General features: G+C 40.1%; 2 protein-coding genes across 8 annotated transcripts in view; one reads left to right on the top strand and one right to left on the bottom strand.

Annotated features, from left to right (window-relative positions):
- The window catches only part of NINL (ninein like), a 237945-nt gene extending 233296 nt beyond the window's left edge, over window positions 1-4649 (top strand). For 4 of the 5 annotated variants that reach the window (XM_090285956.1, XM_090285957.1, XM_090285959.1 and 1 more), the window contains 2 exons: window positions 376-492; window positions 3543-4649. In XM_090285956.1, the coding sequence (XP_090142082.1) occupies window positions 376-492; window positions 3543-3734 (309 nt within the window). In that variant the 3' untranslated portion in view covers window positions 3735-4649. The remainder of the gene's footprint in view (window positions 1-375; window positions 493-3542) is intronic. The other variant, XM_090285958.1, reaches the window with a different exon arrangement.
- Window positions 4650-12545: 7896 nt separating this feature from the next.
- GINS1 (GINS complex subunit 1) overlaps window positions 12546-15516 on the bottom strand; it is a 57296-nt gene continuing 54325 nt past the window's right edge. For 2 of the 3 annotated variants that reach the window (XM_090285169.1, XM_090285171.1), the window contains one exon: window positions 12546-13981. In XM_090285169.1, the coding sequence (XP_090141295.1) occupies window positions 13913-13981 (69 nt within the window). In that variant the 3' untranslated portion in view covers window positions 12546-13912. Of the gene's footprint in view, window positions 13982-14232; window positions 14534-15516 lie in introns of those variants that run through there. The other variant, XM_090285170.1, reaches the window with a different exon arrangement.

Below are 15516 nucleotides of genomic sequence, written 5' to 3'. Positions count from 1 at the left end.
GTGTCCCACAGATTTTGGGTTGTTGCTTTCTCATTTGCATGTGTCTCAAGGTATCTTCTGATTTCTCCCATTGTTTAGTAACATGTTATTTAGCTTCAGTATCTTTGCGTGTTCTTCAGTTTTCTTCCTGTGATTGTTTTCTTGTTTTCATAGCATTATGGTCAGAGAAGATGCCTCATAGGAATTCAATCTTCTTAAATTTGAGATTTATGTTGTGTTTGACATAACATTTTTAAGCGTACTCTATATAGACCAAAGGTTATCTATAGTAACTCTATAGATATTTGCACATTTTAGCTAATTTCCACTTTATAGTAAGTAAACCTGAGATGATTCACTTTAAAATGTAAAATATTGGTTTGTAACCTTTTGTAGCAGGAAGAACACAAAAAACAGCTTAAATACACAGAAGAGTGGGTAGAAGAATTCGAAATGATTTTGAAGAACATGGAAGTGCTCCTACAAGAAAAAGTGGGTGAGCTGGGACAGCAGGTGAGCTAGGGGCTTTTGTCCTCTCAGAACTTTTTTTTTTTCCTTTTATGGGTATTCAATAAGCTGATTCGGGGAGCTACTGTCTTGTCACAGAACTCAAGAGAACCCATATTCATTTGGAACCACTGAATCTGGGCTTTTGTCTAAACTTCATTTTGAGAATCTGAATGTACAAATTTTTTTCATAAGAGTAACAATTAAAAACAATCAGTAGAAAACTGATTTACTAAATTTATACCCTACATTATATTTGTACATGGTGTTTATTTTCTTTTAGGAATTGTTTTAAGTTTTTTTTTTTTTAAGGGTGTTCACATAACCTAAGAAAAGATGTTCATTCGTTTATTTGTTCATTCAGTCATTCCAACTACCTGTTATATATCAAGGCATTGTTCTAGGTAGACCCTGAGATAAGCCCTCAAGGACCTTACATTCTGGAGGCAGAGACAGATAATAACAAGATAAGTGACCTCAGATTATAAGAACTGCCCTGAAGAAAATGGTTATGGGTGGGATCTTGTGAGGACAGTCAGGATATGACATGGCAGCAGACACCTAATGACCCAGCCTTGGGAAGGTCTAGCTATGTGCCCCAGCAGGGGCCAGGTTGGCATTTTAGACATGAGAATGCTCATGGTGAGCCTGTCCTGTGCATTATGGTGCTAAATGCCAACAGCACACCCAACCACTGGGACAACTGTAAAAGGGCAATCACACGTCGCCACATGTACTGGGGAACATATGGGAACCCCAAGGACGATGTGCATTTCACACAGAAGGAGCAGCACAGGCACAGGTCCTTAGATGAGACCAAGCATGGCACGTGGAAGGCCACTGAGGAGTTATTGTGGCTGGTGTGATCTGATGGGCAGTTAGAGGTAGGCAGGATCCCATTAAGGTGAGTAGTTTGGATTTGATTTTAATTGCAATTAGAAGCAACTGGAAGAGTTTAAGTTAGAGCATGACATGATCTATATTTTTATAGAAGTCACTATGGGAAAAAAATAACCTGGGCTGGTATAGGAAGAATACAACAACAAAAAAGGTTGTAGCTGCTCTGATCAATAGAAGCTTCCAGTCTCATTCAGCCTACAATTAAATCAGTAAGAACTGGCAGCAGAGCAGCCAGCATGGGGAGTGCTTGGGAGGGATGACAGGTCAGGAGTGAAGAAGAGACACACAAAGGCAAATATCAGGTGCTCCAAAAGTTATATTGCAGTACTAGAAGAAATTAAATGTGAGAATCTGTAGAAATATTTTTATTACATAATAATCAAGTATGGTTTATCTGAGGGATCCTGAGCTGAGCCCAAATGGGATGAAACATTTGTGCCGCCTCTTGTTCCTGAATAATGATGGAAGGTTCCCAGGCTGAGTCACTCTTCAGAGCCTGAACCCCTTCTTTTCCACTTTCCTGGCTCTGCCCTGCCATCCACTGATCCTCTCACTGCCTCCCCTGTCCTCACTTTTCCTTCCAACTATCAGATTCTGACTCCCCCTTACAGTCACTCCTTTGCACACGTTTGCTTCCTCTTCCCTGGTGAAACCAGCTCCAGTTAAATTGTGTGGCTCTCGCCCATCAGTTCGGCCCATACCCACTGGTTCACTAGCATTCTGAGCCATCTCACCCCTTTGAGCTCCAGCATCTCTTCCCTCTCCTCTCAATGGTCCCTGGAAGACCCAATATGCCCAAAGCAAATGTGCACTGTACTCAGGCCATGAACACCTAGACCTGGTCTGTTGCTACCTTGCCTGGACCCACCCCTAACCCTTCCTCTGTGGCCTTGGATTAAGAAGCTCTAGTCCTACCAATTCTCTGCTTCTCCTCAGAGATACCTTCAAAGAGTTGTCTTTGCGCTCACCTGCCTGCCCTCATGGCTTACCCCTGCCATTGACTTAGGTCCAAAACCTTGGAATGCTGTGAGCTCCTTCCCCCAACTGACCCACACCTACACCATATCCCCATGTAGTCCACCAGTTCTGCATTCACAGTGGAGACAGAACCGAGCTACTTCCAGCACCAACCCAACTGCTCCCATGGTCATCTCTGGTGTCCTAACTGGCATTTTACTTCGTCTTCTAATCTGTTAACACAGTAAGTGGCAACAATCCTTTCCAAATGTGGTTAAGGTGCTGGCCTTTCTCTACTCAGAACTCTTCAGTTTTCCCAGGTCCCTCGAGTAAAAGGCAGAGTTTTTACAGTGGCCTCTAGTACCCTGCTTGGCCAGCATAGTAGGTCTAACTTCAGTCAGCCTTCTAATCACAGGCCTCTTGGCCATTCTGTCACCCACATCATGCCCTAGCCACTAGGTCTTTTCACTTATTCCTACCTCTGCCTGGAACATTAATGCCTAGACAGCCCCATGACTTATTCCCGTGCTTCATTCAGAAGCCCTCTCTGTTCACCGCAACCAAAATAGGAACCCCTCCTCGGCTGTCTGTCCCCTGCTGGGTTTTCTCTTAGCATTTCTTACCACATGACACACTGCATATTTGTTTCTGATGTCTCAGTCCACTAGAGTATATGCTCTATGACAGCAGGGTTGTTGCTAGAGGAGTGCCTGGCACATGAGGGATGCTAGAGTGGCCTTGTGTCCCCACTGCTGAAGTCCCTGTGGCTATTGTGTGTGGTGACTGCACCAATTTCTTAGGGTGAATGCAGTGCCTCAGTGTGTCCTGGGTGACATGATGGGCCTACACAACAAAGTTGGATGAACAACACATTTTTGGCACTCTTGACAATTTCCTTGTTTTATTGTCCTAAGAGTCCTTTTTGAGGCTTATGGATTTTGGTCTTTCATGTCTTCTTTTCATGATAAAATCCCTCATAAAGTTGACTTAAATTTTCTCTACCACATAGTTCATCAGATTCTAAATTTTCTCTCATGCCAGAATAACAAAAATTGTTATGACATCCAATGTTTTTTCAGATCTGTAAAAACTCCAAAATTATGGTTTGTATAAAGATGGAAAAGTAAAAGAGGGCAAGCTGGTTACATAGCATTTCTGCACTAGATTCACAGTAAAGTATGGCCTTCTCTTCTCTCCAGTTTGAAAAGAACACGAAATCTGATTTCCTGCTCAAGGAGCTCTATGTGGAAAATGCTCACCTGATAAAAGCACTTCAGATCACTGAAGAAAAGCAACGAGGTGCTGAGAAAGAAAACCGCATCTTGGAAGAAAAAGTTAGTGCTCTCAACAAACTAATCAGGAAGATGACTTTGGCAACCCTCTCTGTATAGACTGATCATTTTCCTGTAATTCATTCTGAAAGATCATCTTTTAAAATTAAACCACTGTGATGTCATAATTTTCTAAGGCTCATTGGCCATGTACCCCTGGACATATGAGCCAGATGCTAGGGAAAGAGACATGTTGGAAAAGACTACATTTTTATTAGCAGTCCTGAATAATTTCCTAGTTACTGGTGAAATCAGGTCATGGGGGCTCTCAGCAAACAATGACTAAAAGAAAATGATAATGTAAAACAATTTCATATTGTGCTTTTGACTTTGGCTGCATAGACTGAAATGCAAAATTAGGGCTCTGTATAGTTTTGCCATTCCACTGTTATGACTTTGGGTTTAAATCATTAGTATTCTCAAAGAAATATTCGAGAAAGGCTTTACTCCCTGTGACTGTCACTCAATGATAAAAGACAAAGGAGCAGAGGGCTTTTTTTCAGGGACTGCTGCACCATGCGAAGATATCTGGACAGTGCTTATGTTAGGTCTGTGGACTCTTGCGAATGCAATCTTTTCCTCTTTGAAACATCATCATACTGGAAATTGTATTATATGTTTAGAAGAGTATCGTTTTATCCCCTGGCTGGGTGGCTCAGTTGGTTGGAGCGTTGTCCTGTACACCAAAGGGCTGCGGGTTCAATCTCCTGGTTGGGGTACATACCTAGGTTGCAGGTTCGACACCCATCTGGGACATATACAGAAGGCAACTAATCGATGTTTCTTTCTCACATCAACGTTTCTGTCTCTCCCTTCCTCTCTCTAAAATTAATTTTAAAAGGACGCACTCTTTGTCCTGGCTGGTGTGGCTTAGTGGATTGAGCGCCGACCTGTGAATCAAAGGGTCGTCAATTCAATTCCCAATCAGGGCACCTGCCTGGGTTGCAGGCTGCGTTCCCAGATAGGGGCATGTGAGAGGCACCATTGATGTTTCTCTCCTTCTCTTTCCCCCTTCCCCTTGCTCTAATAATAAATAAATAAAATCTTAAAAAAGTAAAATAAAATGAATAAAAAGCACATACTCTTTGAGTGAGAATTTTTTTAAAGTATTGTTTTGTATCAAAAATACACAAATTATGGTCATTTACTGTAATATGAAGAGTCACAATTTCAATAAACTTTTAATTAAAATTGATTTAACTTCTTTGTGTTTAATGTTTTAATTATAAAATATTTCAAATATAGAGAAAAGTAGTTTCATAAGAAACATTCCGGTGCCCATCTACTTGATGTACTAAAAACGTTATTACATTGTATTCTCTGGAGGCAACCAGCTATCCTGCAGCTACTGTATCCCATCTGTGTATTTCCTATACATGCTTGTATGAAAAAAACCTTAAAAGCACTACGAAAAGACCCAAAACGGGAATAATGGAAAGCTCAGTTCTTGGATAGGAAGAGTCAACAACATTAATTGATTAATTTAATATATTTCCAATAAAAATACAAACTGCCCCAATCAACCACTTTTCCCAGAGTTGGGCAATTCTAGAGTTTGTATGTACAACCTGATAACCAAATTAAATAATCTGGAAAAATGGGGATTAGTTTTACCAGGTATAAAATAGCAAGTCTCAATATAGTTTGGGTTACATGGGTATATATATTTGTCAAAACTCATCAAAGAATACATGTCTTCATTCACTTTGGGCTCCTGGCTGGGACTGGAGTAACAAAGAAACGGAATCTAACTAAACAACAACCAAATGATGTTTATAGAACCCAAGAGTCAACAAAAGCAGAAGTACACTTGGAATATCAATCAAACTAGACCATATTCTGGACCTTGAAACAAATCTCAAAAAACTGAAAGGATTCGAATCATATAAGGCATGTTCTCTGACCACAGTGGAATTAACGTAGAAATCAAGACCAGAATGATATCTAGAAAATCCCCAAATATTTAGAAAATGAATAACACACTGCTAAATAACAAACAAAAAAGAAATCGGACGGGGAAATTTAAAAATATTTCAACTTAAATGAAAATGAATATGCAATATACCAAATTTGGAGTGAAGTTAATGCATTACTTAAGGGAAAATTCATAGCACTAAATACCTCTATTAGGAAAAAAGCAAGTTCTCAAAATCAGTGACCTCAGTTTGCACCTTAAATAACTGGAAAAAGAAGAGCAATGTAAAACCAAAATGTTCAGAAAGAAGGAAATAATGATGGTCACAGCAGAAATCAAGGAACAAATGAACAGGGGTTCGAAAACTACATGTTTACAGGTTAAAGCAAGCCCTGTACCCTATTTTTGTAAATAGTTTGATTGGCACAGCCACACCCTTTTATGTATGTATTGTTTATGCCTGCTTTTGTGCTACAGCCATGAAAGACTCTGGTCTACAAAGTCTAAGATACAGAAAAAGTTTACTGATCCCTGCAAGAGAGAACAAAACAAAACAAAACAAGTCAATGAAGCCAAAGGCTGGTTCTTTGAGATTAATAAAATCAGGATAAAGAGAAAATAAATTTACCAACATCAGGAATAAGAGAGGTGACATGACTACAGAATCTACAAAAAGCATAACAAAGCAATATTATAGAGAACACTATGCCATTAAATTCATTAACTTAGACATAATGGAGCAAATGAAAATTACCAAAGCTCATTCTTGAAGAATAAACTGAACAACCTTATATCTATGAGAATAATTGAAATTGTGGTTAACCTTCCTACAAAGAAACTCCAGGCCGAGATGTTTTAAATGTGAATTCTGCTAAAAATTTAAGGAAGATATACTATCAAGTCTCCAAAATTCTTTTAAAAAAATGAAAGAGGAGGAAGTATTTCCCAACTCATTATTTGACACGGCTACTAAAAGACATGACAAAAAAAGAACACTGCAGACCAATATCCCTCATGAGCACATATAGAAAAATTATTAACACTCTGGCAAAGATGAAGGGCTAGACAGACACGCTGCGTCTCCCTCCACAACTACGAAGAAATACAACAACCTCAAAACTAGAGACAACCAGAAGTTCCAGAAAACTGAGTTGCATGGAAGTCCAACAAAGAAAGATATAAAGAAGAAATACTCATCCAGACAGGTAGGAGAGGTAGAGCAAGGGCAGAGAGAATGTGGTGTGGTGGCAACAGCAGCGGCAGCAGCAGGCAGCAGCAGCAGGCGGCAGTGGCAGGCCAAGAGAAAGGGCAGTTAAGCATTTAAAAAAGTCGAGAAGGACACCTGGGGAGCACTCCCAACACCAGAACAAACCACACAGCTCATGTTTCCAGCGCTGGGGAAAATAAAGCCTCATTGCTTCTGACAGTGAAAAGCAGTGGCGGTTGGGGTGAAGGCAGAAACTGCCAGTGTCTCAGCAGAGTCCGCTTGTTTAAAGGGCCCCTGCAGTCCTAGAACATCCACGGACCCACCCATTCTGGGAACAATGGCAAGGGCAACAGCTAGAGAGATGCCAGTCCCATACGGAAGTGGGAGAAGTGCCTGGAAAAAAGGCAAGTGCTGAGCCAGCAGCATTGATCCCTCTCAGACGCCTCCCCCACAGGCAGCGCTACAACGTGGTGAAATGGGTGGCCCTGTACTGACGAATACCGCAGGCTCCACCCCTTAAACGTAACAAGTGCAACAGCTCTACCCAAGACACAGACGCAAACAAACACAAGAGCCTGTCAAGATGAGGAGACAGAGAAGTATGGCCCATAAGAGAGAACGGATCAAAGTTCTAGTAGGAGAACTAAGTGATGAGGAGATAGCTAATCTAACAAACAAGGAGATAGCCAGCCTATCAAATGCAGAGTTCAAAACACTGGTGATAAAGATGCCCACAGGCTTGACAGATATGGTTAAGTATGGCAAATGCATAAGGGAAGAAGCGAAGGCTACACTAAATGAAAGGAAGGAAAATCCACACAAAACCAATGGTGAAGGGAAGGAAACCGGAATTCAAATCAATGATTTGGAACATAAGGAAGAAAATACAGTCAACTAGTACAGAATGAGGAAACAAGAATTGAAAAAAATGAGGAGAGGCTTAGGAACCTCTGGTACAACTTTAAACGTGACAACATCCGAATCATAGGGGTGCCAGAAGGAAAAGAGGAAGAGCAAGAAACTGAAAGCTTATGTGAAAAAATAATGAAGGAAAACTTCCCAAATGTGGCTAAGGAAATAGACATACAAGTCCAGGAAGCACAGAGAGTCCCAAACAAGCTAGACCCAAGGAGGACCACACCAAGACACATCATCATTAAAATGCCAAAGGTTCAAGATAAAGAGAGAATCTTAAAAGCAGCAAGAGAAAAGTAGAGAGTTACCTACAAAGGGGTGCCTATAGGACTTATCAGCTGATTTCTCAAAAGAAACTTTGCAGGCAAGAAGGGACTGGCAAGAAGTATTCAATGTGATGAAAAGCAAGGACCCACAACCAAGATTACTCTATCCAGCAAAGCTATCATTTAGAATGGAAGGGCAGACAAAGTGCTTCCCAGACAAGAGCTTATTATATGAAATGTTAAAGGGACTTATTTAAGAAAAACAAGATCAAAACTATCAACAGTAAAATGACAACAACTATCAACAACAGAATCTAAAAAATAAAAAATAAACAACTAAGCAAACAACGAGAACAGGAAGAGAATCATGGGTATGGGAATCATTTGGAGGGTTATTAGTTGGGAAGGGGAAAGGGGAGAAACGGGTAAATGGTACAGGGACTAAGAAGCATAATTGGTCAGTACAACAAAATGACAGGGGGAAGTTAAGAATAATATAGGAAATGATGAAGCCGAAGAACTTACATGCACGATTCACGGACATGAACTAAGGGGGCTGGACTGCTGGAGGGAAGGAGGGTACTGGGAAGAGGGGCGCAATGGGAAAAGAAATTGGGACTACTGTTAACAACATAATCAATAAAATATACTTTTAAGAAATTATAAACAGAATTTCACCAAATCAAATCCATAGTGGGGTTATGTCAGGAATGTAGGGTTAGTTTAACATAGGAAGGGGTTGTGGGGTTGGAGGGATCAAGCAAAAAATGAAAAAAAAACTCATGGACATGGACTAAAGATGGTGATTTTCGGGGGAAAGTGGATGGGTGGAGGTGGGGAGATAAATGGTAATAGAATAAATACAATAAAAAGGCAACTATAAAAAAATGGGGGTTGTCCGGCAAAGAAGGAGACCTAGATTGACACAGTACATCTACCTCCACAACTAAGAAGGACTACAACTACCACAAACCAGAAATAACCAGAAGGTCTGGAAAATGAAGTTACATGGAAGTCCAACATATGAAGTTATAAATGAGTGGTACTCATCCGGACGGGTAGGAGGGGTGAAGCTGGGGCGGAGAGGTCAAGATGTGCTGGGTGGCGGCGGTGGCGGGAGAACGGTAAGCAAAAACACCTGTATTTAAGGGGTGGCAAGAAGCACCTGGGGAGCACCGCAAGCTGCAGACCAAACCGATCAACTCGCCGTTCCAATGCTAGGGAAGGCAGACCTCCATTGCCTCGGACTGTGAGGCCCAGAGGGCGTGGGGATGGAGGAGGCGGCTTCCGGTCTCTCAGCGGAGAGTGAACAGCAGGAATCCATCTTGGACCCCCACCCCTACACAAAGCGCCACAGTGTGGTCAGAAAGGTTGTCCGGTAGTGACAAGTGCACAGGGCTCTGCCCCCTATAGTGTAGGAGGTGTGACAGCCCCACCCAAGAAGGAAAAGTAAAACAAAAACTGTCAAGATGGCAGGGAGACCAGAAATCAAACACATGAATTAACGGAAGAACAGATAATCTTTCTGAGGCTCAGTTCAGAGCTATGGTTAAGACGGCTTACAGAAATAACAGCAGGACTTAAGATGGGGAAGGAATGAAGGCTAGTCCTGCTGAAATGAACAAAAACACATACGAAACAAGTGGTGAAGGAAGGAAAACCAGGGATCAAATCAACAAATCGGAACATAGGGAAGTAAGAAACAGTTAATATGAAAGAGGAAACAAAAAGTGAGGAAAATGAAGAGAAGCTCAGAAACCTCTGGGACAACTATAAGAGAGCGAACATCCAAACCATAGGGTTGCCAGAAGGTGAAGAAGAACTAGAAATTGAAAAATTATGTAAAAAAATAATGAAGCAGAACTTCCCTAACTTGGGAAGGGAAATACTTACAGGTCCAGGAAGCACAGAGAGTTCCAGATAAACTGGACCTAGGGAGAACCACACCAAGACACATTATAACAAAATGTCAAAAATTAAAGATAGAATCTTAAAAGCAGCAAGAGAGAAGAGAATTATGTACAAAGGGATCCCAATAAGACTATCAGCTGATTTCTCAAAGGAGACTCTGCAGGCAAGAAGGGACTGGCAAGAAATATTCAAAGTAATGAAAATCAAAACCCTACAGCCACAATTACTCTATCCAGCCAAGCAAGCTGTCATTCAGAGTAGAAGAGCAGAGAAAGTGCTTCTAGGACAAAGTAAAACTGAAGGAGTTCATTAGATCCAAACCACTGTTATATGAGATGTTAAAGGGACTTGTTTAGGAGAAGGAGGATCAAAACTATGAACATTAAAATGAAAACTATCACAACCACCAACAACAGAAGCTAGGGAATCGAAACAAAGGCAAACTAAGTAGGCAACAAGAGTGGATAAAGAATTATAGGTTGGAAAACATATAGGGGGGAGGTCAGCGGGGAGGGGGAAGGGGGGAAGTGAGAGAGATGATGCAGGAATTAAGAAGCATAGTAGGAGGGAGTGGAGGAGACAGGAAGATGTTGAGAAGAACTATATACACAACCAATGGGCATGGACTAAGGGCAGGGGGACACCTGGAGTGGGGGGGTCACTAGGTGGAAGGGAGCAGAGGAAAAAGAAATTGGGACACTTTTAACACCATAATCAATAAAACATTTTTTTTAATTGGGAAAAAAAATACTTCGAAGATCCAAATCTCTCCCCCTAGAAGATTCATACCCAGATGGTTCTATCAGTATTAAATCTATTACATTTCTATTTAAAATAGGCAAAGGAATAAACACCAACTCACTTTTACACACTGGACACTGACACCAAAGCTGGCTATGGTGGCTACCCAGTGTTCCCACCTTCATGTGATTCATATAGTCTTCACTGATCTGAGCAGCCTACTACTGTACCCACTGATGGGATACAGCAGAATAGGTGCCGGTCCATTATCAGGCCTTGCCTTTCAGAAAACTAACAATGCCAACTTCCATCCTCTTAACGCTATAGGAGTCCTGAGCTGCCAAATAAGAAGCCCAGCCAGATGGCTGGAATGAACCACATTGAGAGATCACAAAAGGACAGGAGGCCAAGCCAACCAGCCACCATCTGAATACAATTGCACCAGAGACCCCATGCAAAATTTGTAGAACCACCCAACCAAGCCTGGTCAACCACAGAATTGTGAGAGCTAGTAAAATGATACAGTTTAAAGCCACTGTTTTGGGTGGTATGTTTCATAGAATAGATAATTTGACAACACTGACAAAACATATACATACATTCCCCTCTTCAAAAACACTAGAAAGCAACATCTCTGACAGTTGAAAATTCAACAAAATAACAGCAAATCATACATTACAGTTCACTAAATGGTTACCATTACAGGAAAAGTATAGCCCAGCGAATCCTCACCCAAGGATATATTTATTGATTTTAGAGAGAAACATCGATGTGAGAGAAACATTGATAGGTTGCCTCCCCAACACACCCCAACCAGGGCTTGAACTAGCAACGTAGGTATGTGCCCTGACCAGGAATCAAACCTGCAACCTTTTGGTGTACAAGATGACACTCCAACCAACTGAGCCACCCAGCCAGGGCAGGAATGCAAGTACAGTCATACCTTGGTACTGCTAAGCTTTAGAATATGTAAAACCCTGTACTCATTGTATGTTCATGAGAAAAAAAAGTTTCAGCACTCAGTGCTTGCTCGGGACTCATTGCACTTGCTAGAAGTTGTATAAATCACGATGCCTCCCCGCAAGAGAATATGCTTCATTGTTTGGTACTCATCAGTTTCAGCATACATCAGGAGTTCCAGAATGAATTAATGACAAATACCAAGGTATTACTATAGTTTAACAATAAAATTCTATTAATATTAATTCATAACATTAGAGACTTAAGTGAGAAACAGTATGATCATAACTCAAGTTCCAAAGGCATACTTGGACAAACCATATTTATTAATTACCACTATTTAATTTTAAATTACGTTATTGAACTTATTTTGAGGCTTCAAGTTGCACTGAGGGAGGCCACAAGTTTTGTTATTTTTCCTTCAGAAATATGGGATAGAAAGATTGAGAAAGTAGACTGGCTTTCCAATAAAGTCATGAAAAAGATAAGCTGCCACCTATTACCAGCAGCAGTCTACATTTTTCTGAAAGTTCCAGAGCAGGAAAAATAAAGTTTAGATAACAAAATCGATATGAAAAAGAAGTGAGTTTATATAACTATTGGAATGTGGCCAAGTCATCATAATTTGCCCCTTTGTACATATATCAGCCAAGGGAGTTAGGTAATAGAAAAAAGATTTCATTTATACTAGTAACAAAAAGTAGAAAATACTTGGGAAGCCACTAAAAAGAAATGGTATTGTACTTTACACATGTAACTAGCTAACAGCACATGGGATTGTGTTTAGTAGGTGAAAGGGGAACTTACACTTTCTACATTATATATGTTTTACCTTTTTATTTTCTGCCTACACATATGCTAGTATTATCTTCAAAATTCTAGCCACAATTCTAAGTAGAGTCAATATAAATTGGTAAAACCTCTAAAATTTCAAATTTTCAACTAGTATGCATTCATTTCAAATAAGAGGTATATTTTATTATTTTACTTGGGGAATTAAACACAAAAGAACATTGTATAGTTTAAGTTTAGGAATGATGAAGGGCTGGGAGCACGGTAATAGCCTTCAGAGCTGTTTATCCTCACAGCTGACTCACACAGACTTTATGCTCACCAGTGTGCAAGGTTCCATGTGCTCTGGGTATAAATATGAAGAAGGAAAGTGACTGCAGACCCACAGTTAAAATCTCAACATCACCGATCCCATTCACTTGGGAAATTTCCCTTATTGTTTTATTAGCAGAGATATAGATAAAAATATGATCTGGCTACCAAAATTAAGGGGAGAAATCATTTTCAATAATGAAAATAAGCTGCAAAGGGGGGCCTACTGACCTAAGTAGGTCAATTATGAAAATATACAGATCCATGTCCTAGGTAAAGTCTCTCTATAACTTGATTTTGGCCAGAAGTATTCCCCTATATAAAAACAAAACTTCATGTATAGTATGCACCAGTACCAGGCTTATCTATTCTTTTACATTTAAATGCCTCTTTTAGATTACTGGGCTAGTAATGGAGGGGGCTGCTAGTAGGGAAAGACCACTGATCACAAGGCAGGACCACTCTGTGCCTTTCCAACTCCTAACATTCACAGCTCATCAGATGATAGAAACCGCACTCCACTTAGCTGACAAACTCTTCATGTGACTTTTCCATCCATATGAATCGGGGAAAACTATACAAGGTTTCTTTCCTAGCCCCAATTTCTATTTCACTTTCTAAAGTGATGATACTGATGCTCACCCTACAATCCCCAACACAGGCATGAGCCAGACCAGCCACCACTGTTAGAAATGGGCTAATTCATTGTGTCCTTCCTTTTTCCTTTCCAAATAGCCAGGCAATTGTCATTAAACATTACATATATTGAAAACTTTTATAGACCACCATCTCCACCTTCCCATGTGATTTGGAAACACATATTCCAGAAATTCAGCTCCCTGGCTTACATAATGCACACTACCAGAAACAACACAAAATGCAAAGGGACCTACTTTCTCCCCGTAACAGCCAACTGTAACTTATTATTTAAAAGATTCAAATGTAATAAAATATTTACTGTCATTAAAAACACACACACTGTAGTAACTGTAGGAATATTATAATCATAGATACAGATTACAAATAAGAGGAGAAATCCTGTACAATAGAAAACAAACCATTCTCAGCCAAGTGTTCCTGGTTATATTGAAGAATGTCTGTAACCTTTAAAACCAAATAGGGGTAGGGACAAGGGAGGGTGGAGAAGGAAGTGTAGAAGCTTGTGTGGAAGGGTTCAGCCTGGTACCACAAGGTAGCTTGGCAGGGCCTTAGTACGAGGTTACCACAGGACGTGCTCCAGAACACCTTGTCTAATCAGCTGCTCACACTTCCACCGAGGTAGAAAGTGCTGAATGGAACAGGGGGTGGAGAGAAAGAGAAGTGATTGGGAAAGAATTGTAAATTACATTTTACATCATTGTAAAGCAGAAACTGGTTATATACTTTTCAAATTCCAACAGTTATACAGCTAAAAGCTAAACTTAAGTATATTTACTATTTTCATCAACTGAAACCAACAGTATATAGAGTTGTACTGAATTCTGATTTTTATAAACAAATTCATAGTTTGTTTAAGTTGAATTTAAAGACTTCTGAATTCTAGTAGGTATTTTCCTTAGTATTTACATTTTGAATTTATACACAGGAAACCCAGGTAGGTGAGATTTTTGGGCACCAAATAGATGACAAGTTGTACAAGAACTCATTAGGAAGACCAACAAAGCAGCATCTCCATTAAACCGTTTATTCTAATAACAGTGGCAACTTTTCTCTTGTGCTTTTTCAAGGATTAAAAGTATTTGTAACCTATGAAGTAGGTACTGTTCACACACTATGTTGTGAAGACACTGGTGCCCAGCTAACACTTGTCCTCCATGTCCTGAGAGGATACTGTTTCATTCTGAAGTGGAAATGGAAAGGAGTATCATTGTCTGATTCCCTCTCAACACATCTATCAACAACTGAATCTAAACAAACTAAGCAAACAACCAGAACAGGAACAGAATCATAGATATGGAGATAATCTGGAGGGTTTTCAGCTGGGAGGAAGAAGGGGGAGAGTGGGAAAATGGTGCAGGGATTAAGAAGCATAATTGGTAGGAATAAAATAGACAAGGTGATATTAAGAACAATATAGGAAAAAGAAAAGCCAAAGAACTTATATGCACGATCCATGGACATGACCTAAGTAGGGGGTTGCGGGAGGGAAGGGGGGTACCAGGCAAACAGGGGCAAAAAGGGAAAAAATCGGGCCAACTGTAATAGCATAATCAATAAAACATACTTTAAAACAAAACAGGAAAAAAAAAAAACCCAGAAGTGAACATTGCCTCAACTTTGGAGTGGGATGTACAGAAGTGTGAAGCAATGCAGGAAGACTTTTCAACCTTATGGATGATCAAAGTAATCTCAAAGAAAAGAAAGATACATTTGGGTAAAAACCACAAACAGTACATTGAAAAGTAGAGAAAACAGCCTTAGAAAATAATTGCAATAGGAGAGATTACCAAAAATATTCAAGGAAGCAAAATGTAACTTTAGTAAGCACTGTGCACCTAAAGATCCCTCCACACAATCTTTAAGGCCTAATGTAATTCCTATGACCAAATAAATGCCTCCAAATTAGTCATGAAAACATATGGGCCAAGGACTAGTATCTAACATGTTGAAAAATGAAAAGTCTTTAGAACATACAATACAAAAAAGGAGGCCCACTACCATATGCCACCACCACCACCACCACCCCCAAAGAAAAAAGGGGGAGGAGACATATTGAGTTATTTATTTAACAGTTATTCCAATTTCTTCTAAAAAGAGGGTTTTTCTAATTTCTGGAGAAACAGAAACATGTTTGCCATATTGATAGGTAAAAGTGAATGTATG

The sequence above is a fragment of the Furipterus horrens genome, unplaced genomic scaffold, assembly GCF_987537825.1.
Source record: "Furipterus horrens unplaced genomic scaffold, mFurHor1.1.pri manual_scaffold_8, whole genome shotgun sequence".
In the NCBI taxonomy this organism is placed as follows: Eukaryota; Metazoa; Chordata; class Mammalia; order Chiroptera; family Furipteridae; genus Furipterus; species Furipterus horrens.
The sequence above is the reverse complement of the archived record's forward strand: the minus strand, read 5'-3'. Positions and strand labels throughout refer to the sequence as shown.